Genomic DNA, 27,241 nt, shown 5'->3' with positions numbered 1-27,241 from the left:
CACAAATGCTCAATCGGATTGAGATCTGGTGATTGTGGGGCTACCTAAGCAAGGTAAAGTCTCCCTCATTTTTTTTTTAAAATATATTTTATTGATTTTTTACAGAGAGGAAGGGAGAGAGATAGAGAGTTAGAAACATCGATGAGAGAGAAACATCGACCAGCTGCCTCCTGCATTCCTCCTGCTGGGGATGTGCCCACAACCAAGGTACATGCCCTTGACCGGAATCGAACCTGGGACCTTTCAGTCTGCAGGCCGACGCTCTATCCACTGAGCCAAACCGGTTTGGCTCCCTCATGTTCTTGAAACCACTCCTGCACAATATGAGCACCGTGGCATGGCGCATTGTCTTGTTGGAAGAAGCCATCTCCATTGGGATATGCCATCAACATGATAGGATGAACTTGATCAGCAACGATACTTAGGTATGTGGTGCTATTCAGACGTTTATAATGATCTGGCCCTCTAGCAACTTCAGTGGGAAATTATAGATAATTTGCCTATAAACGTCAGGTGGTCATAATAATCTGGCCACTCAGTGTATTTTGGATTATTTGTCCAGCCCTTTAGGTCAGGGTTCCTTAATCTGAGTCTGTGAACCACTTGGCAGTTCCAGGGTGGCTTTTGGGGTGGGACAGGGGGTGGAGTCTAGTAACCTCTTAAAATGCATTTATTATTGCCTTTTTGAATTAGAAAAGTAATGCATGTTCCTTATAGTCTGAAAACTCTGGAAGTAAATATTGTTGAAAGTAAAAGTTCTCCAAAATCCATCAATGAGTGTAGACGTTTCTGGGTTTTCCTATCTGGTAATTTTATATACACATGTATGCAAACTTCTGTTTCTCTGGCCATAGGATCCAAAACTTTCAGCCTAAGACCCTCCCCACCAAAGAGGTTAAGAACCACCATGCTAGCCTGTGGGAGCCTGGGAGGAGGGCGAGGGCGTGTGCTCTTTTCTCACGCCGCCCTTCCCTGGCGCACTGCACACAGCTCTGCACACAACAGACACTCAGTGTCAGAGCTGAGCAGAATCCAGATGACGGAGATAGAATACTAGCAGTTGCTATTTACTGAGGCCTTTGTCTGTGCCTGACACTGTGCCAGGGTCTTGATTTGCATTTTCTCTCTCCTCTGCCCGACAACTTGAGGAAGGGATCATTATTCTCATTGCACACATGTGGAAACCGCAGCTCAGAGAGGCAAGTCATCTGCCCAAGGCCACACAGCTAGCCAATGGCACCGCCAGGATTTGAACCCAAGTCTGTCAGGCTTGAGCCAAGGGCCAGTCCTCTTAATTACCATGCTCACTGCCTCCTGGATGAAGTCCAGCCAGATCTGGCCCCTGCATCCTCCTCCTGGAGTATTCAGCCAGGACTCCTTCCCCAAGAGCAGGGACACAAGCTCCCTGGAGATGCTCCCTTTGTTGTTCGAACTCTGATTGGCCAGTGGGTCTTGGGGGCTGGCTTTTAGCCTCCCTCCTAATAGAACTGGGGAAGCCCTTTCTGCTGGGTCAGCTGGGAGGGAGGACAGGAATGGGTCAGTTCAGGGTGCTAAGGAGAAGCACAGAAGGAACTCAAAGCCTACTTTGGTGCTGCTAGCCGATCAGGTGCCATCCCCAAGTCTTGGCCAGAGTGATGATCAGGAGGACAGAGGCAAGTGCCTTCACCTGGCATCCCATGCCCTCAGTGATGGGCCCCATGGATAGCCCCCATGTCCTCTACATGCCAGCAAAAAGGAATGATTTACCCAGAGGTCCCAGAAACACCTCACAAGTTCTTGTCTCTGTGCTTCTATTCATGTGGCTCCCTCCACCTGGATCACCCTTCTCTTCCTCTTTTGTCCAGATCAAAATGCCACCTCCTCTGTGAAGCCTGCCTGGATCCTTCCTGTGGAGACCCATTCCTTCTCCTCTGGCTCCCACAGCCCAGTCTCCACACCCACTCCTCTGGCCCTGATGTCTATACAGCTTTTTTACCTTGTTTCAGGGCTCCCAGACATGCGTGCTCAAAGCCACGCCCCCTCCTTTCTGGAACACTCTGACGCCTGGGAGGGCTTGCGTTACCCTTGCTCCTCCAGGGCACAGAGGCTGTGTCTGTTGTTCATGCTACACCCAGGACCTGGCAAGGAGGGTGCTAACTAAATGCTTATTGATGGAAGAATTGCATCACTCGTTGATGTGCCCTCTTTTTCCCTCTCCACCTCTTTGAGGTCATGAATGCCTTTGAGAATTTGGCAAAAACTATGAAAAACATCCACATGTGTGTACACCCCCATATTCAGAATATCGTTTTGGAATTATAGGCCCTGAAGCTCTAGGGGTCTCTGAGCCCCAAGTCACGAGGCCTAGAATATTTTCTCCGGAGCACACATGTGAAGGTGGTACGCAGTAGATGCTCAATAAACACGTATTGAACGCAGGACTCGGAGTGAAGCCATCCTGCTTCTGTGACCCTTTGGTTTCACCTCACCATTAAGAGCACCATTGGCTCGCAGTTCAGTGTGGATTCCCAGGCAGGAGGCCCTGTTCTAGGCACTTGAAAGGTATTGACCCAGTAACTCCTCCTAACAACCCTACCAGGTCAATGCTATTTATTAGGCCGAGCCTTATGAAATTGTCACTATTTGACTGCTTTGGACCTACAAAAACGGCAATTTCATTTGGTCCAACCTAATGTTGTACCTCCTTTTTCTTGGGTGAAGAAACGATGGCATAAGAAATATGAAGTGACCTGCCCGAGGGGGCATGGAACAGACAGTAAGTGGCAGGAGTGGGGTTTGAATCCAGGTAGTCTGGCTGAGGCTATGCTGCCAGCGTTTTCTGCTGCTTCCCGGCTTGTCTCCTGGAACCGAAGGGGAGCTCCCCGTGGCCACAGCCTTGCACAGGAGCTGGCTCCCAGGAGGGGCATTTGCTGAACTGAAGTTGCATGAGGACCTCTGCAGGCAGACTCTTCAGAAAAGACTGGGCTGGTATTTAGATGAGGCATGACTGTCAGGGCCATCACCTCTCATCCTGAACCTACGTGGGGATTTAGGACAAGCAAGGAGGGACCAGGCGCTCAGAGACCTGGGCTTGAATTCTGGATCTGCCAGAAATGATGGTCACAAAGAAACAGGACCCACCTCACAAGGGGCTTGCAGGGATTAAATGAGAATCTTTTTAAAGGGCTTAGTAGAGTGGTTGGCAAATAGAAGGCACTGATTGATGGTTAACTATTATGAAGAGTTATAATGAACTGTTATAATGGCCATTGTTAAATATTATTATTACAGAGCACTTCAATATCCATTCATTTATTTACTTCTCACAGCTTTGTGAAAGAAGTATCATTCCTGCTACTTCCCATATAAAGATGCCAGCCCGGCCGGCGTAGCTCAGTGAACCAGGAGGCCATGGTTCGATTCCCGGTCAGGGCATAGGTCCGGGTTGTGGGCTCGATCCCCCGTGTGGGACATGCAGGAGGCAGCCAATCAATGATTCTGTCTCATCATGGATGTTTCTATCTTGCTCTCCCTCTCCCTTCCTCTCCGAAATAAAAAAAAAAAAATAAATAAAATAAATAAAATAAAGATGCCAAGACTCAGAGAGGTTTGATGACTTCCCCAAGGCAACCTAGCTGGCCGGTGGTGGAGTAAGAATGAGAAATCAGGTCAATCCCTCTGGATCCACATCCAGGCACGATAGCCCTTGGTATTGGGCTACGGAACACATGAGCCCGAAAAGGGGACTTCAGCCAGTCACACGCCTCTCAGCTTCCTCTAGGGTTCTGACCACACAGGGCTGCTGGTGGACAAGGGATCCCAGGGCTGGCAGTGCTTCGAAACTAACAGTCCTGCTCGGACACAGGGAGTGAGCCTGAGCTTCCGATTGCGTTGATCTATGAATCAATCCAGGGGCCTATTTTTAAAATAGCTCCCTGCGGTCACCTGTCTCCTTGTTACTCACTCATCCTCTAAATAGTGATGCTCCGAAATGGCTCTAGGTGACAGCATGTGTGAGCTCAGCCGGGTGGAGACAGCACAGTGTGGCTAAGAGCCTGCACGCTGCAGCCAGACACCCTCGGTTCGCACCCCAGCCCCTGCCCGAGCAGCTGTTGACTCGGACTCACAGTGGGAAATTATAAGGATTAAATGGATGCGTACACGAACAGCACGAAAACAATTCTTGGCACATAGAACACAGTCAATTTGTTTAGCTACCTCTACGATCATGATTTTATAACTTGGGGACTAGGAGGGCGTGATGTGATTTGTGACTTTTACTTTGATGCACAGGTGATTTTTATTTCTGTGTAGTTAAATTTGTCTGCCCTTTTCTTTGCTTTTACACTTTTGAAAAAGTCCTGTTCTATTCACAGCACAGTTAAATGGTGACCTAAATTGTCTTCTGGAAATTTGAATGGCTTAACCATTTTTACATTTATGTCCACAGTGATTGCTAAGCCCAGGAACTTTTACTTCAAACTGAGTTTTACCCAGAGGCGTAATCTAGAATTCCCAACTCTGCCCTTGTTGCCGACCCCACATCCAGTCCTGCAACAAATTTAGTGGTTCTACCTTCAAAATGTGTCAGAATCCAACCACTTCCCACCATCTCCATCACTGCCCCCTGGTCTGGCCATCATCATACCATCCCTGGATTATCCTAACAGCCCCCTCACGGGTCTCCCTCCTTCTGTCCTTGCCTGGCCACACCTCACCCTTCCGTGCATTTTCTACATGGCAGCCAGGGAAGTCCTGTCAGAACTGTAACTCAGAGCCCGTCAGTCCTTTGCTCAGATCCTTCTAGAAGCTCCCCATTTCACTCAGAATAAAAACCAAGAGCCTGCGATGATTGACAAGAATCTGCATGTTGTGGCCCCTCATACTCCCCCCCCCCCCCGCCCATTACTCTGCTCCAGTCCCACTGGCGGCCCCTTGGCTGTTCCCGAAACCTCCCAGACACAGCGCAGGCTCAGGGCCTTGGCCCTGGCTGCTCCGTCACCTGGGATGCTCTTCCCTGAGGTCTCGCTGCACAGCTCACTCCCCCAGCGCCTTAGTATCTTTGTTCAGATGAAGTCCTCTCAGCAAGGCCAACCCCAAATCCCCTAGCTAAAAACAACCCTGAACCACCACCTCAATCCATGACTCTGCTTCTCTCTTGCCTTTTTCCCCACAGCATTTTCATCCTTTAATATATCATATGCTTTACTCATTTATGACATGTATATATATATTTTTTATTCTCTGTCCCTGATGCTAGAATATAAGTTCACGGGGGCAGGGATATTTGGTTTGTTGACTTGTATGTCCCAGCACCTATAACAGGGCCTGGCATACATAGGAGGCTACAGCAAATAAGTGACAAGTGACTGGACATGCTGATGGCCCCCCTTTATCCAGTGGCCATCTGAGGAGCCCTAGGATACCCCACTGAGTACAGTTTGAGAACCTATGTTAGACCCACTGGGAATTCCTGTTCCCTGAGTGAGGTCTCCGACACACCTTCTCCCCACCCCCATGCTCCCGCCGCACAGAGAGTCAGTTCTGCCAGGGCCCAAGGGAGAGGAAGCTACACTCTGCTCTTCTCTCCGCTGGACCCCTTAGGAGGGGACAGCGCTCTGGTGTGTGTGGCACATGTGCTCCCAGCCCTGGCCTAAGGCGGGAGGGGGCAGTGGGGGGAATGGAGGCACTGGTGGGAGTGAATGGTCACCCGAGGAGTCACGTAGAAGGAATGACACAAGGCCTCCCTCCTCCCTTCTCTCTGGTCTCCCAGGCCGGAGCCTAGGGTCCTCATCACCTCACTCAGCTCATGTGTTTATTCTATAAATACGTGAGTAGTGACTACTATGTGTGGGAAGCGTGCTGGGGCCGGGAGGCAGCGGTGAGGATCAGACACGGTTCCAGGTCTCCATGCGCGCCCGTGATAATGTTGGAGAGAGAAGGGAGCGGCCATCACAGTGCAGCCAGGTAAGGGGTGCTGTGCAAACACGGACCACAGCCCTAAACCCGGCTGGGTTGGGGTCAGGGAAGCCTTCTCAGAGGGGTCTGCATGAGGCCTGAGGGAGAGTAAGAGATGCTCAGGGAAAGAGGACAGGAGAGTGATCAGGCAGAGGGAACAGCATGTGCAGAGGCCGAGGTGACAGTGAGCACGGCACGTTCAGGGGACAGCTTGTCATTCAGTCTGACTGCAGCAGAAAGAAGGCTGGGGAAGTTGCCGGGGAACTGACAGTGCAGGGCCCAAGGGTGCCAGCCCCGCTGGGGCATACATACTGTGGCCACTGGTGTAGTGCTGCAGCTTGTCCGTGTACTCCGAGTCAGCACGCTCAAACCCCCGTCTTCTGGAACAAGAGCAAAGGGCTGGAGCCACCTGGAGGCGCCCGGGGAGCTGGGAGCCACAGTAGGTGATAGGGAGAGGGTGGGCAGGCCTTTGGAAGCACATCCCTGTCAGAGGCCTCCCTGCCTGCCCCTCACCTACCCTTCCCGCTCTCCCACTTCAAGTCTAGGCTCGCTGTTTCCCCTGCCCCCTCTCCGGCCAAGCCCCTTTCAAAGAGCAAAGTCATCGCCTCTGGTCATGGCCCCTGGCCCCTGGCCCCAGAAACCCTGGGGGCTTCTGTCCATCTGACCTTATGACCCCGTGTCCTCTAAAGTGGGGAACTCTTGCCCAGCCGGCGTGGCTCAGGGGTTGAGCTTCAACCTTTGAACCAGGAGGACACGGTTTGATTCCTGGTCAGGGCAGGTGCCCAGCTTGTGGGCTTGATCCCCAGTGTGGGGCATGCAGGAGGCAGCCAATCAATGATTCTCTCTCATCACTGATATTTCTGTCTCTTCCTCCCTTTCCCTTCCTCTCTGAAATCATTAAAAATATATAAAAAAAATAAAGTGGGGAACTCTTTAAGGAAGAAGAGTTTCTCTTCGCCTTTCCCCAGAAGTCAGGGAACCACGCCCCCTTCCTGCACATGCCATCCCAGCCAGTGGGGGTGCTCTTCCCGCACCTCCTCCTACCTGTGTCCTCTCCCTCTTCCCAGCCACCTCAGCCAGGAGGCCTTCCCTGAGCTCCACAACCTCCCATCTGACACTGCTTACGGCCCTGATCATGAAGGGGCCTCAACTAGTGCAAAGGTAGGGCGATCTGTATTCCCTCCACCACCCCCTTCGCTCCCAGCACCCTGTGGTCCTCCTGCCCACTGCTCTGAGACGCGCCTCATGCTGAAGTATTGGTGTCTCAGTGTGCCACCCTGAACAGTGGGCTTGTCAAGGGCAATGGGATGGGCTGCTGATGGTGGCTGTTTAGGAGGAGGTGGGAGAGGCCACTTGGGGGTACCCAGGCCGACCTGAGCCTCTCTCGGTCCCTGGTACTGATGGAAATGCCTCCTCCGTTCACAAACACTGTTCAGGAATGGCTGAATGGATGCATGCCAGGCCTGGAGGGGCCGGGGGATACCCACCCACCTGTTACACACGATGGCGATGACAACCACGGCGATGAGGAAGACCAGGGCAGCCGCCGAGGAGCCGACGATGAGTGGCAGCTTCTCCTGGATGCTGGTCTGGTACTCGGCTGGGGAGAAAGCGCACGCAGTGTTCTCAGCCTGGCGCCGGGAGCCCCAACAGCCCAGCGCCCTGCGGGGTCTCCCGGGATCCCAGGCTCTGTTCCTGCTCCTCACGGAGTCCCTGTCACATGCTCAGGTGGAGAACTGGCTGTCACTGGCTCACAAGTTACCTTGGACACGTCCATGAACTGCTCCGACTCTCAATTTCTCAACAATAACATGGGCATAATAGCCACATCTCAATGTTGCTATGAAAATCAACAACAATAAGCTGCCACATAAGGAGAGACAGTGGTAAGCACAGGCTCTGAGGCCAGACTCCCCGGGTTTGAGTCCCAGTGGTGCCACTTACTATCTGTGTGAACTCTCAAAAAGCAACTTACCTCTCTGTGGCTCAGTTTCCTCCTCTGTAAAGTGGGGAGAATCATACTTCCCACTTCATAGGACTGTTGTGGAAAGCACATAGTAAACACTCAGTAAATATCAACTGTTAATGTTACTGAGTGTTTTAAGGGTTGGTCCCTGTGCTAAGAATGCGATGTATCTTGTTTGATTCTCGGAACAGCCCAGTGATGCACTGGCTATGTTGATCCATTTTACAGATGAGGCAATTGAGGCTTAGGGAGGTCACACAGGAAGTGGCCAAAGCCAACACTTGAACCCAGATCTGTTTGACCCGAGGCTGTGGGCTTAACTGAGATAATGCTAAAATGATCTCAGCATTGGCCTCGCTCTTGCAAACCACTCAGTACGACGTTCTCAATGTCACCAACATCATCACCGTTTTAAATTCTATTATTATTCCCATTTGCTTTCATGACCAGACGGGCTTGTCAAAGTCAGGGACAAGGTCAGTCCTGGGTCTTAGCGCCAGCACACATTTGTTGAATAATAAAGAAAGGATCTGGGACAGCCCTCCAGTACCCATGTCAGTGATGCTCACCCAGCATTCACGAGGGCTGAGAAAGGTGAAAACGTTGGCTGTGAGGAAGGGGGCCTGGGGAGAGGAACTAATGCTGGAAGAGATGGGGGCGCTGTGAGGGAAAATGCTGTAGCCTCGTCACCCATAAAGCTGGCCCGGAGCTTGGCGGGTTGGTGCAAGGGCCCCCAGGCTCACAGGAACTACAACTATAACCTCACGTCCTATTTGGTGAGCGCTAACTCTGTGAGGCCTGGCACCAACCCTGTGCTAGGGCCTGTACATCTGTCCCCATCCTTATACTAGGATGCTAATGAGATAGTTGTTATCATTCCCCTTTACAGAAGAGAAAAACTGAGGCTCAGAGGGGTAAGGTACGTTGCTTCGGGCCATACACCGAGGGCTGAATCTCCATTGTCATTTCCATCTGTCAGGCACCAGAGTCCACACTCTTTAACGATGCTGCCCTTCAAGGATCATTAGAGCAGGAAGGGTACGTAGAGACCACGTTGTCCCAGACTGGGAGCCACAAAACACACGGGCTGCAACCTCCCTTTCTCTGGCCCAGGGTAGATATTACTAATCCATCTCAGTGCGTCTCCCTGCTGAACTAGTGCAGGGACGAAGTAGTTTTGCCTTTTCAGATTGAATATGATTGCTTTCATTTTATAGATGCGGAAAATCTGGACCCCAGAATGGGTGTGATTTGCTCAGAGTGACTGTACGTCGGGGCTGAGCTCCCAGGAGTCGTGGGAAAGGAAGTGGCCTGGCTGGCGTGATGGTAACGGATATCACAAGCCTTTCCCGGCCACAGGGCAGTGCCTTTATATAGGGCTGCGCAGTCTGTACAGTGCACAGAGGCTCCCAGCCAGGAGGGAAGGGGGGCTGATTGACATCCAGGAGCAAGGGGGTGCCGTTTCTAATGGGCGGGCACAAAGGCACTGTGCGGGAAGGTGGCTCTCGGGTTTGTTCTGTTTGTGGAGTCAGTGCCCCCTCCCCCCGCCCCGCCCTCTGGCGCCTCTTACCTTCTGTCATGGTCTGGAAGTACATCTTGCCACTGTAGCGCCCATAGCCCGCCACGGTGCGTGCCCGCACCTGGAAGACATAGATGGCGCCGGCTTTGAGGCCCTGCACAGTGACTGTGTTGGTGGGGCTCTTTATGGCCGTGGCGTTGTACTCACTGAGCTCCTGCCGAGGAACAGAGAAGACAGTTAGCGAGGTTGTTGCGCACAGTGGGCCCACAGCCCACTGACCACTCCTGCCACTTGTGGGGCGGGGCGGGGGGAGAAGAGTTCTGGCCACCAGATAAACATCTGTGGTCCTCAATTCTTCACTCCCTCCCAGTAACAGAATCACACACCTGCAGCCTTTGCAAGTGATTTTGCAACCCAAGAGAAGGCAGAGTGTATTTCTCCTCCTCATGGATGCTGAGTTTGTCTACATGACCTGCTTTGGCCACTGGAATATTCTAGAGGACATGATGCAAGCACGGGCTTTACATATACTTGTTGATTTGGCTTGGCCTCTTGTGATTCTGCAATCTGCCATGAGGGGGGCTTAGTCTGGGTAACAACTAGTTCCAGAAAGAGAGAAAGGGGGAAAAGATCTTGACCTAACTTCTAGAGTGAAACGGAGCCACCTCAGCTGACCGACAGATACAAACCTATGAGTAAGAAAAATAGCTACTTGTGGTAGGTCACTGGATTTGGGGCTGTTTGTTCTGCAGCACCATCTCAACAACAGCTGACTAATACACATATACTGAGTGGTCACTGTGTGCAGATCCTGGGGTCTAGACTGTGAATTCTTGTGGACAGCAGGGAGAAGGCCCACATTGCTCACTTCTGTGTCCCTCTCTCTGCCTCATGCCTTGATGGATTAAGTGGAAGGACCCCTGTTCAGCCTTATCACACTTGAGTCGGACAAGAATTAAGACCCAGAAAGGGAAAATTATGCTCAAGGTCACATGCATCAGTTGATGGCTGCTTTGGGACTCAAAACCATGCAGGAGCCACCTCTAATGTTCATGTCTTTGGGTACCTTTGCGAGATGCAGAACACCAATTCTCACCTCCTAAGTACTGCCCAGGGTGACCAGAAGAGCCTGGACAGGACAAAGAGCCAGCTGCTACAGTAGGGGTGGCGATGTGTTTGAATTGGATGCAAATGTTTACCTGCCTAGTTGATGTTCATTCAGGCACCTGTCAGCTGCCCAGATAACCTTCTCCAAATACCCTCTTTGCATTAGGCACCGGGCTGGGCACTGGGCACCCACAGAGGTGAAAGCACAGGCTCTGGTCCTGGAAAGCCCAGTTCAGAAAAGCAAACAGGGTGGAAACTTAACCCTTTGAGGATCTGGAACCCTTTTGAGAAGCTGATGAAAAGCTATGACCCCTTATGCAGAAAACCACGCACATGCCAATCATGCACATGTCAGGGAGGCACAGAGCCCCTGAACACTCTCCTGAAACAATTAAATGAGTGCGAGCAATGTTATTACAGATAATAACTGTAACTACAATGTTACTATTTTTAAAAATGCAAATGTAACTCTGATGTCCGATATTTTATTTGGCAGCCCCTCTCTCCCTGAGCCTTTGCAAGTCCTGCTGCCCCATCGGAAATACCCTTTCCTCATCTGCCTGCAGTTCCCTTCTCCTTATTCAAGACCCAGCACCAGGACTGCCTCTGCTGGGGAGACTTCCCAGATACCCCAGCCAGATGGCGCGGGTCCATTGTCTCCCACCCGTTGTTCTGATATACATGTCTTTCTTTTAAAAATATTTAAACAATATATTTTTATTGATACACGTGTCTTCTCTAAGGAGAGTGTGGTACTCTGAGGGCAGGGATCTTATCTCATTCATCCCTGGGAACGCCCAGGCCCCACACATGGTAGGTGCTCACTAACCCCCGACAGGAATGAATATATAGACTATTCACAATCTATGAACGCAGGATGCACTACCAGGCCTGGCCACTAGGTGCCGCCGTCTAACATGGGATCTGCTCGGGCTAGCCCAAGCCAAGGGATCGGCTGTGCAGACTGGGTGGGTGCCCACGTAGGCTGGAAGTTTTATGTTCCCGGTCATATGAGGGAGATGGGAGGTAACTGGTCTCGGTGCCTCGGGAGAATGGAGAACAACCTGAGTGGATCCCTTCTCTAACGTGGGGCACAGGACCCCGCAGGGGATCGGAAGTCATTTCCAATGCGAGTTCTTCCACTTGCTTGCATTGTGACCTTGGGAAAGACCATTTCCCTGAGCCCTGTTTTCCACTCCAGAAAATGGAACAATGCATTCCAACCGCTCAGGGTTGTTGTGAAGATAAGGTCTGATCAGTTAGTCCCTGGCACAAAGTTGCTGATCTAGAGCCATCAATTTCCTTCCCTCTCCTTCTCTCCCCCTCCCCCTGCCCCCAACCCCAAGAGTACCCTTATCTAAATAAGGATTATTTGGGTTAGGGGAATAAATTTAGTATGAAATCCACTAGTCCTTTGTTTGAGTCCTTATCCAGAGACTAAGGGCCAATGAGGCAGAGGGTGCATTGCTTAAGTCCTATGAGCCTCAGTTTTCTCATCTTTAAAATGGGATAATACCACTATATGCCACACACAGTGGTTGTTGAGATGCAATAGGAAATAATGGGTACAGATTTTCAGAGAGTCTCTAACACACATAAGGACTTAAGTGTCATCTATCACCATTGTTGTTATCATCACCAACGTTCATTAGGTGGATGAATGAATGTGCAAGTGAATGAATGAGCAAACCTCCCCCTGTAGATACTGCTCCACATACACTAGGCAACACCTAGAATACAATCTGGACTTTCATTCACACATACACCCGCCCCCCCCCCCCCCACGCCGCCCTCAATCTTTGCTCCCTCTGCCTGGAATGTCCTTTCCCTTCACTTCTGCCAAGTAGAAATTTCTGTTGAATTGATACAGAAATCGATGTGGCCTACAAAGGCCCATCCGCCATAGCCGGCCTCACAAATGACTCTTCTCCTTGAGCTCTCGAGGACCCCAAGGGAGCTTGAACCCATGTGCTTTGGGGCAGCTGCCAATGGAGGCCACCTCCCCTGGGATGCTGGAACCGATGGACAAGGCCAGCCCTCATCTGACTGACACTATTTGTCAGCGGCCTCTAGCAGACTTCCAGCAAAGTGGTTGTCAGCTCTGGGCTCCGGGCTCCGGGCAGAATGGGAAATCCCACTGAAGTTGGGGAGAGGCCAAATGAAGAGCCTGCTCCAAAGGAGCCCTTTCGAAAGAAGGAAAGGAAAAGTAGGAAAGGAGATAGGGGTGGGGGCCGCAGGGCTCGGTACCTAACTTCCCTACCTGGGAAGATCTAGCATTCATTAAAGAAATCCATTGCAGATACCAGGAGGAGTCTGACGTATTAGGAAAGAGCAGGCTGTGGACCTGTTAGAAATACATCTCACTACTTGCAGCCTGGCTGTCCCTCCCCGTGGAGAGGAAGAAGGTGTCTCTGACACTTTCACCAACTGCATTTTCTTTCCATCCTTAAATCTTGCCATTTTCCTCAATCTGTCCTTCCACTCTGTTCTTCCTCTGCACACGCCTGTCTGTTCTGGGCTACACCTCCCCACTCCCAGCAAACTCCACATCTGCATCTGCAAATCCCAAACCCACATCTGCCCCAGGAAAAGGCACCACCATCTACTGGGAGTTGACTGTCACCCTTCCCTAGTCCCCTGAGTTTCAAAATATTGTCTGAACCTGGCAGTTTCTCACCATCTCTGCTGCCAACTCGCCAACTCCACGCCACCGTCATTTCTCACTTGCTGTCCCATGAGATCCCTGTACAGAGTCTACCTGTATTCTCCACATAGCAAGCTACAGGAACCTTTTAAAGTAATGAGCCAGATCACATCATTCCAAAACCTCCTGAAGGCTTCCCATTGTACTTTAAATTGAATCCAGGCTCCAAAAGCCTGGCAGGCCCACCACAGTCTGCCCTGCCTCCCTCTCCAAACACCACCCCTACACACCTCTCCTTTGTTCATGTTACTCCTGCCACACTCACCTGCTCTATTCTCTGAGTGCAGCCAGCGCCTTCCTGCCCCAGGGCCTTTGCACATACTGATCTTGCCTCCTGGAATGATCCTGCTCTCGTCACTCGTCCTAGCATCTTTCAAGGTTCAGCTCAAATGTCATCTGAATGAAGACTTCCTCTCACATATACCAGGATTATGGGGTCCTCCTTAGTGACCCCCGGGAACCTTTGCTGGCCCTTCTGTGGTTTGTATCTCATCTTGTCTAATGGCTGTTTGTACCCGAACCCGTCTTTTTCTCTGGACTGTAAAGGGAAGGCCCCCAGGCATGTCTAGTTACTCTTGGTGTTCCCAGCACCCAGTCCGAAGTTGGTGACAGTGAGTGTTGAATGAACCAGTGTCCCATCTCCCCACTGGCAGAGGCCAAGCTGCCTCCCTCTGTACCCAGGCCCTGGGAAGATGGGCTGATGGAAGCAGGGCCACGTCTTATCACGGCCACACCTCAGGCTGTTCGTCTCCCGCCATTTATGCTGAAAGTCCTTCATCAGAGCCCGGTTCTGTCCACCTCGTAAAGGTTATCCCAGAAGCATCCCTGGGAGAAACTGGGAGACAGCAGAGCCAGGTGAAGAGTGAGAGCACAGGTCCACACCCCTGCTCTGCCACTTAGCAGCCGGGTGCTCTTGGACACGTTACACAATTTCTCCGTGCCTCAGTTTCCCCTCCTGCCCAACAGGGTGGATAGCAACGCTGCGAGAAGGAATGAGACAACAGATATGCTGTGCTTAGCACACAGTGAGCCCTCATGAAACGTGAGCAGGTGATAGCGGTGGCTGCTGCAAGGCCTGCTGGCCCGGCCACCTCTGGCATGGGCCTGGGGATGCCCAGGCAGCAGCAGAAAGTAGGGCAGAGCTGCCTCCTGGTTCACACCTCCACTGCCTCCCCAGCCCCTCCTGCGTGGGTAGGAAATGGGTCGTGGGCAGGACCTGTGCCGGGATTCCTCATTTCCGATCCCGTCTTTGGGGACAAACACTTTCCGTTTCATTTAATCATCAAGCTTCTTAATTAGTTTTTTTCCTTTTTGAATTCCGAGTTGCTAAGCTGTCCCCACCAGAGGAAGTGGACATGATTGCTCCTGCAGGGCCCAGGCTTCCTGAGCCCGGCAGCAGCTGGTCCCACTGCCTGGGAGGCCGGGCTCCAGCAGGCCCCCCCAAGGGGTGGAGCTGCGTCCCTCCCATCATCCCCTGGGGCACAGCAGAGGAGAGGCCAGGTCTCCACCCTTGAAGAACAGGCCTTGGGAAGGGATTCATCACTTCTTCATCCAGCCACCACTTATCAAGTGTCCTTGGTGCCAGCTAGGCCCAGGCTGCTGGGGAGCGTGTGGTGAAGGGGACAGATGTGGTCCCTGGCCTCTAGGAACGCACTGCCAAGAGGAGGGATGGGCAAGGAAACAATCAGAAACCAGCCGGGTGGTGAACCCCTGGGACCCACCAGGGTTTGGGGGAACCAGCAGCTGACAGAGTGAGAAGGTTGGGCCTCCGCAGGGCTGATTGGAACTGTCTCCACCTCACTTCCTCTCAGCCCTTAGGGAAAGCCTTTCCATCATTTCCGTTTCCAGTGGGCTCGGCCTCAACTAAAGCACGTCCCATAGTCATTCACGCCTTAGTCCGAAAGGGAGTCCAGTGGAACCTTTTCCAGGGGCCCCTGCAACCTCTGAGGCTGCCTGTGCCTCCGGGAGCCGGTAAGAAAAGTCACCAGCCACACAGCATTCCCTAGGCCTCTGATGCTCAGCCGCCTGGGCAGGCCTCACATGCACACGTGCTCAGCTCCCTGGCCTTACACCGCGCGACCCTGGCCCACCGTGCGGCGGGCAGGGCAGGGGGGAGGGAGGCAGGGAAAGCATACTCCACTCTGCTGAGGGCCAGGCACCTGCTGGGCACTATATCCGCACAGCCCCCAGGTGAGGGAGGTGGTCTCATTCGCCCTTGACCCCGGAGGAAACAGGCTCAGAGAGAGAACGGTGGCTGCCCACATTCACACACTGGCTGCTGGTGGAGCTGGGATTTGAACCCACGTCTTCTCACTCCTAGTCCAGTGCTCCTTCTACTGCACAGTGGCTTCCAACCCCGGGCCCCTGGCTCCTAGAGGTCCCCGAAGGGAGTGACAAGGGTCTGCGTTAAAAGCTCAAAGAGAGAGCACGCTCCCCCCAGACGAAGGGCACGCAGGCGAATGAAAACCAGTGTTTTCGCTGGAAGCCCAGCAGCACAGGAGAAATCTCCATTCTGGGCGGACGCTCTCGAGCAGTGTCTTGGCTTCGGAGCAGGTGAATGACCCATCCTTGCTTAATAAACGCAGCTTTTGGGAAACCCAGCTCTTCAGAGCTTCAGGACAGCTGAAGTCACCAAGAAGGGATCTTGGTGGGGAAAGGCCTGTGACCACCGCATGTTACTGAGGTTGCCGGCCAGGTCCCCAGACCAGAAAAGTAAGGCTCAGAGAGGTCGAGGCACCCCCCTGAGGTCTCACAGCCAGGCAGGAGCGAAGCCACCATTCGAGCCTGAGGCCAGTGCTCTTTCTGCTTCAAGGTGGTATCTTGTCTTGCAGGACAGTGGAACCCCAGGCCCAGCCTGAGTGGGGGGCCATCAGGGAGGTGGGGGTGGGGAGCCTAGGTACCTTCTCGTAGTACTGCAGCTCATAGTCCAGGATGACGCCGTTGGGCTGGTCAGGCTGGGACCACGACAGGGTGATGCTGTCCACGGTACGGCTCACCTGGTGCATGATGGACACAGCCGACGGAGCTGGAAGAGAGGTCAGAGGTTCAGGGGCGGGGGTGGGCCTGAGAGGGTGCAGCGTCTGGCCCAACCGCAGAGGTGCTCAGAAGAGGGGAAGCGTCTCGCTGAGGCCACACCCTGGGGAGCCGGCAGGGAGCCGAGGGACTCAGGCAGAGTCACAGGTGCCCCCACTCGGCCAAGGTCATCCAGCCCCAGGAGGGACACTGCTCCTCCCTTCACCTCCCTCCCTGTGATTCACCTCCTAGCAGTGACGAAAAGTGGCAGAATGTGTCCCTATAAAACGACTGCACTTTTCAAACTTGAGGGGCATCAGATTTGTGGAAACTCACATTGCTGGGCACCACCGCCCAGATTCTGATGCCACAGGTCTGGGCAGGGCCTGAGAACCTGCAGTTCTAAGCAGCGCAGGTGTTGCTGACCACTGGGAAGGGTGGTAACCTGTCCCAGGTCACCTAGCAGGCAGAGGTGGGGCCAGGGCCAGAGCCCAGACCAGCTGATCTAGTATCTTTTCTACCCATCACGCTGCTTCTCACAGCCTGGCTTCTGCCCACGATTGCCCCTCTCACTGCCCAGCCTAACCTGTTCCTGGGGCCTTAGGGCCCAGGTAGTCTCCAAGCAGAAGTACAAGTAGTTCCAAGAGGCGCAGGCCGAGGCTGCCGAGCAGCTGGGGGCCAGGCCTCCAGGCTTGGGTGCTGGTCCTACCCTGAGGCACTGGGGAGCCACGGAGGACTGCAGTGGGGAGGGAACCTGCTCCTCCACTAAAACACAAGCTGCCATCACGCTTGTCATTTTGACAACCCTGTATGTCCAATGATGACCAGAGAAGAAAAAAGGCCCCCACAGCTATCACCTAACACTTCCCAGTTCATTCCTGGCACTTTTCCAAATGCTTTATGTCAGTTAACTCACTTAACTGCTCTATCAACCCCATGAGGCTGTTATCATTAATGAGTATACCCATTTTATGGATGAGAAAATGGAGGCACTGAGGTAGGAAGTAACTTGTCCCAAATCACCCAGTTAGCAGGTAGTGGAGCTGATCTTTGAATCCAGGCCCACCTGGGTCCCACAGAGCCTTTCCCCTCCAGTGGCCGTGGCTGATGCACGCTGACCAGGGAGGTCTGGAAAGCAGTGACCCTCACAACACCCTGGTCCAGATCCCACGCTGTTGCTGCGAAGCGCACTTTACTCGGCTTCTGTTGACTCACCTCACTACCACCCACCCGGCCCGCCCCGGCTCCGGGAGCTCAGCTGTTGGTGGAGGCAGGTCTCACACGGCCGTGGGGGTCTGGGCCTGGTAGGCTTAGCTGGCAGATTTGGGTTACAGGCAGCTAACCCGGCTCTGATCCTGTAAGCCCCGTATCCCTGGGTGTGGCAAGGAGGCGGCATTGCTGGGAAGATGATCAAGGCAGGCCAAGGGGGGCCAAGCAGGGCTGGCCTTTCTGCCGGAATCCGGGGGGATTAACAGCGGAGAACAGGGAACAGCTGGATGTGCTCTCATCCCTCCTGCCGCCCGCTGCCCACCCTGGGGTGTCAGGTTTCTCTGTAAGCTGGTCTTCAGGGAATTCTGGTATTTTCAATTACCAGCCGGGCACGCTGGCAGGGCGATGGGGTCAGCGATGTCCTGTGACCCCTGCAAGGAGATGGAGCCCCAGGGAGCAAGCACAAAAGAGGCTTGTGACCGAGAGGGGAAGCGGGGAGGCCAGCCAGGCGGGGCCTGCGTGGCTGGAGCAGGTGGTCAGGGGCCCTGCTGCCTCCGGCAAGCCCTGGGGGAGGATCCGTCCCTTCATTAGCTGAGACCTGGGGGAGCGGCTTCTGTGTGTGCCTCCGTGCCCCCCGCAGGGCATGAAGGGGTTGACCGAGGTGTTCTCCGAGGGCGTTCTGGGACGAGGACCCTTTGATAGGAAGGAAGTCTGGGGGCCTATGACCTGCCTGCTCAGCGTTGCCTCCATAGCCCTGAGCTCTGAGGAATGAAGGAGAGCCCTACCCTTGGCCTTTACTCTTCACCCGTCAGAGGACCCCATGAGCTTAGAGGGCACGGGGAGTCGCTGGGCATCGGGCAGCCCGAGACGCCAGCCCGGCTCTCGGATCCCGCTGCCTCTCTGACATCTCCACTCCTGTTGACAGTGGCTTCCACTGCACCTGGAATGGAACACAGGTGCGCCACAGGCCCTGCAAGGCCCACCTGCCTGGCACCTGCCACCTCCTGCCACTCACCGCCTCGCTCCCAGGCGCCAGCCACACCGGCTGCCTTTCTGTTCCCAGTCAGACCAAGGTCATTCCTTTCTCAGGGTCTTGGCCTCAGGTTCTTGCCTGGTCGCCTCTTCCCCCACATCTTCCATGGCCGGCTCCTCCTCTTCATTCCAGTCTCAGCTAAACCGCTGCCTCCTCAGAGAGGCCCTCCCTGACTTCCCCTCCACCTGACTGCCCCGGTCACTCACCATCTCACACACTCTTTCCTGTACAGAGCTAACGTGAGCTGAGGGCAGGGACCTTGTCTCTTTTATTCAATCCTTTATGCCTAGTGCCTGGAACAGTGTGTGGCTCAGAGTAGGTGCTTGGTTGATATTTACTGGAGGAAGGAAGGAAGGAAAAGCCGGCTCTCGTCTTTTCTAGCTCCTTGAGGAACCTGACTGAGTCCACGGACCCCGGGGCCGGAGCTAGGGCTCCAGGGGGAGACAATGTGGCTTGTCTGACAGTGACCGACAATTCTCTCTCCCTCAGACCCTGGTGCCCCCTGCGATTTGACCTGCTGTCATGACATGGGGCTTCTTGCCGACCAGCCAGCCTGCAATACCGCATCAATTGTTTATTGCTGTGCTTGCGCTCACCAGGGTCCGAAGCAGGAATACCTCACCTGAGACAGGACCCCTAGCATTTCTGGTTGATAATAGGATGGCTGTTTTGAGTGTTTGTCTCTTAAACCTGTAGCAATGCAGTTAACTCCCAAAGATCCAACGAATTCTGGGTGACCGGGTCATAATTCACACAACAGAACAAAACTCCCCCGGAGATTGGGCCTGTGTTTCTTTTTTTTTTTTTTAAATATATTTTATTGATTTTTTACAGAGAGGAAGGGAGAGAGAGATAGTTAGAAACATCGATGAGAGAGAAACATCGACCAGCTGCCTCCTGCACATCCTCCACTGGGGATATGCCCACAACCCAGGTATATGCCCCCGACCGGAATCGAACCCGGGACCCTTCAGTCCGCAGGCCGACGCTCTATCCACTGAGCCAAACCGGTCTTGGCTGGGCCTGTGTTTCTTTCCGACGGGACCGGAGTGCTTAGGTTGTGTGGGACAGAACAAAGGAAAAGCTGACAACTGGTGACAGGGTGGCGCTTTTCTATGAAGAAAAGGTGTTCCACGGCCGAGAAGGTTTGAGATACACAGAGTTCTAGACCCCGGCCTGTGAGACTCACACGGCACACTCCTTTATTCAAGCCTCCGAGAAGTCCTGCTGGGGAGACACTTAGTTAACCTGGTTTAGCCTGCAAGTCTAAGCCTCTCCTATACAATAAAAGGCTTATATGTAAATCGACCGAATGGCGGAAACAACCGGTCACTATGATGCGCACTGACCACCAGGGGGCAGATGCTCAATGCAGGAGCTGCCCCCTGGTGGTCAGTGCGCTCCCATAGGGGTAGCGCCACTCAGCCAGAAGCTGGGCTCACAGCTGGCAAGTGCAGCGGCAGGGGTGGGAGCCTCTCCCGCCTCCGTGGCAGTGCTAAGAATGTCCGACTGCTGGCTGTCAGTTGGACATCCCCTCGAGGGCTCCCGGACTGCGAGAGAGAGCACAGGTCGGGTTGAGGGACGCCTGCCCCCCCACCTTGAGTGCATGGATTTCATGCACCAGACCTCTAGTATATACATATATGTACATACATATGTATATACATATACATATGTTTTTATTGATTTCAGAGAGGAAGGGAGAGGGAGAGAAGATAGAAACATCAATGATGAGAGAGAATCCTGCACACCCCACACCGGGGATCGAGCCCACATGTGCTCTTGACCAGGAATTGAACCGTGACCTCCTGGTTTGTAGATCAACACTCAACCACTGAGCCATGTTGGCTGGGCTGTGGAACATATTTTAGACAAAAAAACCCAAAAAACAAAAAGTGGGTCCAGGACATGCTATATATTTTTCCTTGAACCTGAGAAAAGGGTGGCGATTGTCTGTCCATCTGGTCATTCATTCTTCTCTTGGCTCAGCATAGATTTAGCAGCACCTACTGGCTGCCACACAAGCAGATGGAGTAGGAGTTAAACACCTCACTTTACAGATGAGGAAAGTGAGTCAGATCAAGTGCCTCGGCTCAGGGCTGGGAGCAGGACCAGGTTGGGACCAGGTTGGTTTTTCCTCCCCCTGACTACCCAGCCTTGTCTACAAGTGGGCTATGAGCAGGCAGAGGCCAGGCCCCGGGCGTGGTGCTGTGGGAACATCTAATCCCCCACCTTCCAGGGGGCTGCTGACCTGCCTCGATCCCACCTGTTGCTGCCTGGTGGAACCCAGTCCTACCCAGCACCTGGATTAGCAAAATGGTAAGAGCCTGGGCCTCAGATCAGGTAGCCCAAACAGCCTACTTCACCCCTCCGTGCCTCAGTTTCTCCTCTGTAGAATGGAGACAATGGCAGGGATGTTGGGAGGTTAAATGAAGACCTGAATATAAAGAACCTGGCCCAGAGTCAGGGGTCAGGGGATGCCAGGCTCTCAAACAGCAGTTTGAGTAGCTGAATGTCCAGCAAAGGCTCTTGGATGGTGGTGCAGGGGAGAAGAGGCGGCACCCAGGGTTCAGATCCCAGCTCTCTATGGCAGGTGATCGTGTGACCACAGGCAAGTTACTTTTCTCTCTGAGCCCACGCTCCTCAGCTATAAATTGGGATGTGCCTATCCAATACCCATCCTTTCTTTCTCAAATTAACAAAACCCTGGTTCTTAGCTAGCTACCTTGTGCCCAAATGAAAGACTACTTTTCCCCAAAACTCTGGCAGCTAGAAGTGACCACAAGACAATATGCTTGCCTGGGATATAAGCGAAAGGTGGGACTTCTAGGAGGTCTCCCTCAAAGGGAGGAGCCCCACTCTTATCATTCTCCTCCTTCCATGCTGCCCGGGACATGGAAGTGATAGCTGGGGCTCTTGCAGCCACTTTGGCCCACAAGGACAAGAAGCTGTGTGCAGAGAAGCCTGGATCCCTGATGACTCCATGGAGCTGTTCTAACTCCTGTCTTGTGACATCCTTTACAGATAAGAAAACAAACAAACCTTCATTCTGTCTAAGCCACTAGGATACACAGGTTGTGTTAACTGCCTTCCTATATCTACACCCTTTGCCTTGTAACTTATTAGTCCCCACTCTCTCTGACTCTGAGCTTGGCCATTGACTCGCTTTGGCCAGTGGGATATAAGCAAACATGATATAAGCAGAGGCTTGGGAGAGCCCTTTGCACGTGCCTGATGCTGTCTTGGTTCCTTGTGATTGCCCAAGAAAGAGCATGCCCAGGCTGACCTGGGGGAGGCTGAGACCGGGAGCAGAGCCGTTGTCCAGTTGTCTCAGCCAGGGCCACTCCTAACCAGCTGACAGCAGTCACCCCCAAACGTGCAACAAAGCCCTACAACACCCAAAGAGCTGCTGAGTGAGTCTGAGAAGACAGAATGCAAACATGTGAATGCTCCCCGCCAAGACCTATCCAGCACCCCTGGAGACTCTTGAGCTAAAATAAGTGCTTCTTGTTTTTACGCCATGGGTTTTACGGTGGGTTGTTCCACAGCATGCCTGTGGCAGCGGCGATCTGTTATTTTTCTTCCTGTTACGTGTAGCCAAACCCAATCTTAACTGATACCCGAGGCCGGCAATGCCTTCCCTGCAGATGCCTGGGAGGATCAAAGAGGACCATGCATTCAGAGGGCTCAGCCCAGGGAGGGAAGTGCCCTCTCCCTCTCTCTTCCTTTCCCCAGGCACGGGCCTCGCCAGGGGCTCTCTTGGCCTGGTTCTCTCTGATCCTCTCCGCCCCCAGGGAGCGAAGTCAGTGAGTACATGCTCATGCCAGTTCTAGAGACGGAGCCACTGTGTGCCCACCCCCCAGGAGGGCAGGAGGATCAGAGGAGAACACAGTGGCGGAAAGGGCCTGAGCAAGTTGAAAGTCTTTTCACGGGAAAGCCATGGGGAGTGGGGTTACCTGGCCGGGCGAACCTGGAGACGGGCTCTGCCAAGGAGCTGCTGGGCCACCATTTAGGAACCTCTCTGGGCGTTAGTTTTCTCCTCTTTAAAAGGAGGAGTTGGCACTGGCTGAACTCCAAGGCCTCTGCCAATGCCGACGGGCTTGCATTTGACTTGTGTCCCCTTTCGGGATAGGCAGAATAATGGCTCCCAAAGATGGCCACGTCCTGGTCCTGGAACCTGTGGGCACGTTCCCTGACATGGCACAGGGGACTCTGCAGACGTGATTAAGGCTGTGGCTCCTGGGATGGGGAGAGTGTCCTGATTACCCAGGTGGACCCAATCTAATCACCTGAGTCCTGAAAACAAGGGGACCTTTCCCAGCGGAGGGTCAGAGACCGGAGAGCTGGAGTGTCACTCGGTGCCCTGTCGCTGGTCCTGGGGCAGGGGGCCACGTGCCAGGACCGGAGAGAGGTCAGCTCCCGGTGACAGTCAGCCAGGAAATGGAGACCTCCCTCCTACAACCACACGGCACCGAATTCTGCTGCCACCCAAGTGAGCCAGGAGACGGGTCATCCCTTAGCAGCGGTTCTCAACCTGTGGGTCGCGACCCCTGAAAATACATCCTGCATATCAGATATTTACATGACGATTCATAACAGTAGCAAAATTACAGTTATGAAGTAGCAATGAAAATAATTTTATGGTTGGGGGTCACCACAACATGAGGAACTGTATTAAAGGGTCGCGGCATTAGGAAGGTTGAGAACCACTGCTTAGAGCCTCGGAAAGGAACACAGCCTCCGACACCTTGATTTTAGCCCCACGAGATCCGGACTGGACTCGGCCTACGGAACTGCAAGATGAGAAATGGGTGTCATTCTAAGTTGCTAAGTTTTCAGCATTTTGTTATAGCAGCAATGGGAAATGAACACACCTTCTGATTTCATGTGAAGCCTGTCATGTATTGTTCACCTACTATGTCCTAGGGGCTTTGTCTGCCTTATTGTTAAATGATCGACAAGTGCCCATTTTGAAAGTGTGGACACTGAGGCTCGGAGATGTGAGGGCTCCTATTAGCGTCTGGCCGCACAGCTTGGAAAGGGTCATGCTGGATGAGGGCCGGTTCTGCCAAGCCCAGAACTGCTGCCTCTTCTCCCATATAACCTAGAGCAGTGGTTCTCAACCTTCTGGCCCTTTAAATACAATTCCTCATGTTGTGACCCAACCATAAAATTACTGTCGTTGCTACTTCATAACTGCAATGTTGCTACTGTTATGAATCATAATGTAAATATCTGATATGCAGGATGGTCTTAGGCGACCCCTGTGAAAGGGTCGTTCGACCGCCAAAGGGGTCACGACCCACAGGTTGAGAACCGCTGACCTAGAGGCACATGATGACGAGGGAGCTTCCTAACCAGTCAATCTACTGTTCAGCACGCGTTGCCCCAAAGGCTGCATTCACCCCGCCAGGCCCATCCGCACAGCCCGCCTGACTTCTGCAGAGAGCTTGGTCCCGCCGATACTGAGCCTAAGAGCGCAGCGACATCATTATTTAGGTTCTGCCGCTGGCTGCCCGGTGAGCACGGGCAAGTCCCTTAACGCCCCATGCCTTGCTTTCCTTACCTAAACGACAGGATAATGAGAGGACGTGCCTCCTAGCGCTGCTGTGAAGTCATCGTTAAGGACTTGGGGTGACGTCTGGTGCATAGTAAGCGCTTGGTAGATGTGAGCTATTATGATGATGAGAGGGACTGGAGAATGACCTCTGCTTTTTGAGAGCCTGCCTGTGCCCAGAAGCCTTTGAGGCACCTTGAGAACATGAGCTCGAAGCCTCACAGCGGTCCCGCAAGGAGGGGTGGCGAAACCCACGAGGAAGACGTGGGCTGAGTAACTTGTCCACGGCTACGTGCTGGGGAGCAGCCAGGCTTGATCCAAAGCCAGATTGGTTGGCCTGATGCCAAAGCCCAGACTCTTCCCACCCCTTCCTACCGGCTCTGGAGCCGGGCAGAGATACGGCTGCTCGGGGCTGGCGAGGGTGAGATCCTGTCCCGTGTGCCCCTGGCGGGCGGCCAAGGACTGGATGCAGCCCTGAGGACGAGCCCCACGTGACTGGCGTGCTGTACACACCCAGGTCTGCAAGGCTGCCTCTGGCTCCTCCGTCAGAGCTCAGCTTCAATGCCACCTCCTCAGCGTTGTCTGAGGCTCGTCCTCCTTCCCGTCCTTTCTGGTCTTATTTGTTTGTGTCAAAGGCCACAGACCCTGGACAGCCTGGCTGAAACCTGGGTCTGCCTCTTCCCAGCTGGGTGACCTGCTTAGCCTCTCCCAAGCCCCGTTTCCTTGTCCTTCGAGTGGGGACTCCCAGCCCAGCCTCCTCCCTCAGGGTGTCCCTGCGAAGACTCATGCGTGGGGGGCAGGAAGGCTTGCTGGAACGGCGGGGCGTGGTCCACAGAGGGCACGCCAGCTTCATGAAGTCAGAAGACAGCTCTGGCTCCGGCGAATGCCAGGCCCAGTCCCTTGCCCCGAAGAAATACTTTCTCCTTTTAAGGCAGTGAGCTAGATATTCATATACAGAATTTTAGGGTCTGATGAAAACCGGCCACTGAATGCGTTTGTCTGGAAATCAAGTCCCCAGCCTTGCTTTCCAGCCTTATCAGACTTCTCCACACCCCAACCTCGCTCCATGCTTCTCGGAGCCCTGCTGCAAACGCTCACTGAGCGTTCACTGTGGCGCACCCCTGTCTAGGTGCCGGGAGAACCACAGTGAGGAAAAGCAGACCCAGAGGTGATGGTGTGTGTGTGTGTGTGGGGGGGGGGGCGGGGGCGGGTGGTGGTGGTGAGGGGGGAGACAGGAAGGAAATGATCGAAGACATAAAGCAACAACTCGACCGCAGGAACTTGAGGGCCATGGTGCTGGGGCATGTGACCAAGTCAGGAAGGTCAGTGAGGATGAATTAAGGTCTGAAGGAAGGTGGGAGGCGAGAAGCATTCAGGCAGAGGGAACAGCCCGTGCAAAGACCCTGTGGCAGAGGAGTCTGATGCTTAGGAGAAACGGGAGAACTCTTCCTCCAGCCTGCCTCCTGTACTTCCCTCCCCTGGGACACCTCCTTCTCTGCATGGCTCCATAGAGGTGTGAGAAGCCTCTCCATTCTTCAAAATCAAGCTCAAATGCCTCCTCTTCCCGGAAGCCTTCCATGCTGTGCCTTTCTTCCACTCCCCAGGAAGCAACTGTCTCTCCTGCCTATGATCTCCCTCACCTCCCTGACCCCTCCATGGGCCCTCACTCATGCCATCTTGTATATAGACGCTGCCCAGGTCTCATCTCCCCAACCAGGACATAAAGCCATAAGGGCAGGAACTGACTTCTCCAATGTAGACTTAGAGTCACATGCTCCCAGGTTTAAATCCTAGTGAAGGCCATTTAGGAGTGGGACTTAGCATAAAGGACTCTGCTTCTCTGGGCTTCCATTTCCTCATCTGGCAAAGGGGGATACTGTGGTGAGGGCGTGGGGTGGCGGCACAGTCCCCGGCTAGGCTCTGGGCATCCACGAGAGTGGGGTGTGCCAAGGGGCTTAGAGCAGAGGAGGGGGAGGGGGAGGGGGAGGGGGAGTTATGACCCAGAAAGCCTCAGGGATGGAGGGCTCACAGGGGCTTAGACTCCCTTAGACCCGAGTTTCCCAAATTTGTCTGATAGCAAGAAACATTTGAGCCGCTTGACAGAAATGCAGATTCTCGCTTACTCCTGGGGCTCTGGGACGGAAGTCTGGGGCTGAGTCCAGAACCCGCATTCTGAAAAGCTCTCAGTTCGGTGGGGAAAATGAGGCCCAGAGGGAGGGGTGATCTTCACGAGTGTGACAGGTTGGACCAGTTGCCTTAGCCCTTTCTCTCTGTGACAGGATTATGCACCCACACGCTTTGCCAAGTAACTCGGCAGGACGCATTTACTGTGGGCGACTGCACCGCAAGCAGAGACATGTGTTTGTGTGGCGTGGCTTGGCCCGCCACGCGTGCTCCCACCATTCACCAGGAGAGAAATAAGCTTGGGTGGCTGCTGGTCCAACGAGAATGAGGAGACATATGGAACAGACTGAATCCAGCCCACGTTCTGGAGTCCTGCCCGGCCCAGCCTGTGCAGATTAGCTAAACCCTAGCTGACCCACAGACTAGTGAGTGAGAAAACAAATGTTTATTGTGGTAAATAACTGAGTTGTGGGGCGTTTTTGTTATGCAGCATTATGGCAGCAAGAACTGACTAATACACTCAGGTCACCCAGCAGATGAATGGCAAAGCTGGGATTCAGACTCAGGTTCCCTGCTCCTAACCAGTGCTAGTGTCTTACTGCTTCTGTCCCTCAATCCTGAGGGCTCCTTGGGCACCTTCCTCTCTGGGAGCCCCTCACTTCTACTCTGCCCCACCTCTGTTCTCTGGGAGCTTCCAGCTCCAGGCAAGGGGGCTCCATTCCAGTAGCCCAGATTCCATCCTTGCTGCTAATATGCCAAGGCTTCTTGAGTAGGCAGTCCCACCCTCAGGGCTCCCAAATGGATTCAGGGAAAGCCTCCATCCCCACCCCACCTCCAACCAGGGAAAGAAATCCAGGGGCTCTGGGGAATTCTAGCTTCTCCCAGTTGAAAAGAGTTCCCTCCCCTCCACTCTCACTGGGAGCCTGGCTTCCCTACCTCGGGGCTTTGTCAGCTGGAGACCTCGCAGGGGAGGTTTCACAACCTGTTAGGTGTCTCTGCCAACAGCTGCTGGCTTTTGAGGTTCTCTCAGATTGCCCACCTCGAGTCAGCTCCACCCGGACCCCAATCTGAGT

The 27,241-nt window shown here is 53.6% G+C and overlaps 1 protein-coding gene across 2 annotated transcripts in view; it reads right to left on the bottom strand.

Moving 5' to 3' along the window:
- The window catches only part of EPHB2 (EPH receptor B2), a 181,309-nt gene that overhangs the window by 10,119 nt on the left and 143,949 nt on the right, over nucleotides 1-27,241 (bottom strand). For both annotated transcript variants that reach the window (XM_036351701.1, XM_036351702.1), the window contains exons 6-9: nucleotides 16,134-16,258; nucleotides 9,474-9,636; nucleotides 7,429-7,537; nucleotides 6,250-6,314 (exon numbers count right to left, since the gene is read on the bottom strand). In XM_036351701.1, the coding sequence (XP_036207594.1) occupies nucleotides 6,250-6,314; nucleotides 7,429-7,537; nucleotides 9,474-9,636; nucleotides 16,134-16,258 (462 nt within the window). The remainder of the gene's footprint in view (nucleotides 1-6,249; nucleotides 6,315-7,428; nucleotides 7,538-9,473; nucleotides 9,637-16,133; nucleotides 16,259-27,241) is intronic.

This window comes from Myotis myotis, unplaced genomic scaffold, assembly GCF_014108235.1.
Source record: "Myotis myotis isolate mMyoMyo1 unplaced genomic scaffold, mMyoMyo1.p scaffold_m19_p_2, whole genome shotgun sequence".
NCBI classification, from domain to species: Eukaryota; Metazoa; Chordata; class Mammalia; order Chiroptera; family Vespertilionidae; genus Myotis; species Myotis myotis.
Note: the sequence above shows the minus strand (reverse complement) of the source record. Positions and strands in the feature narration are given on the sequence as shown.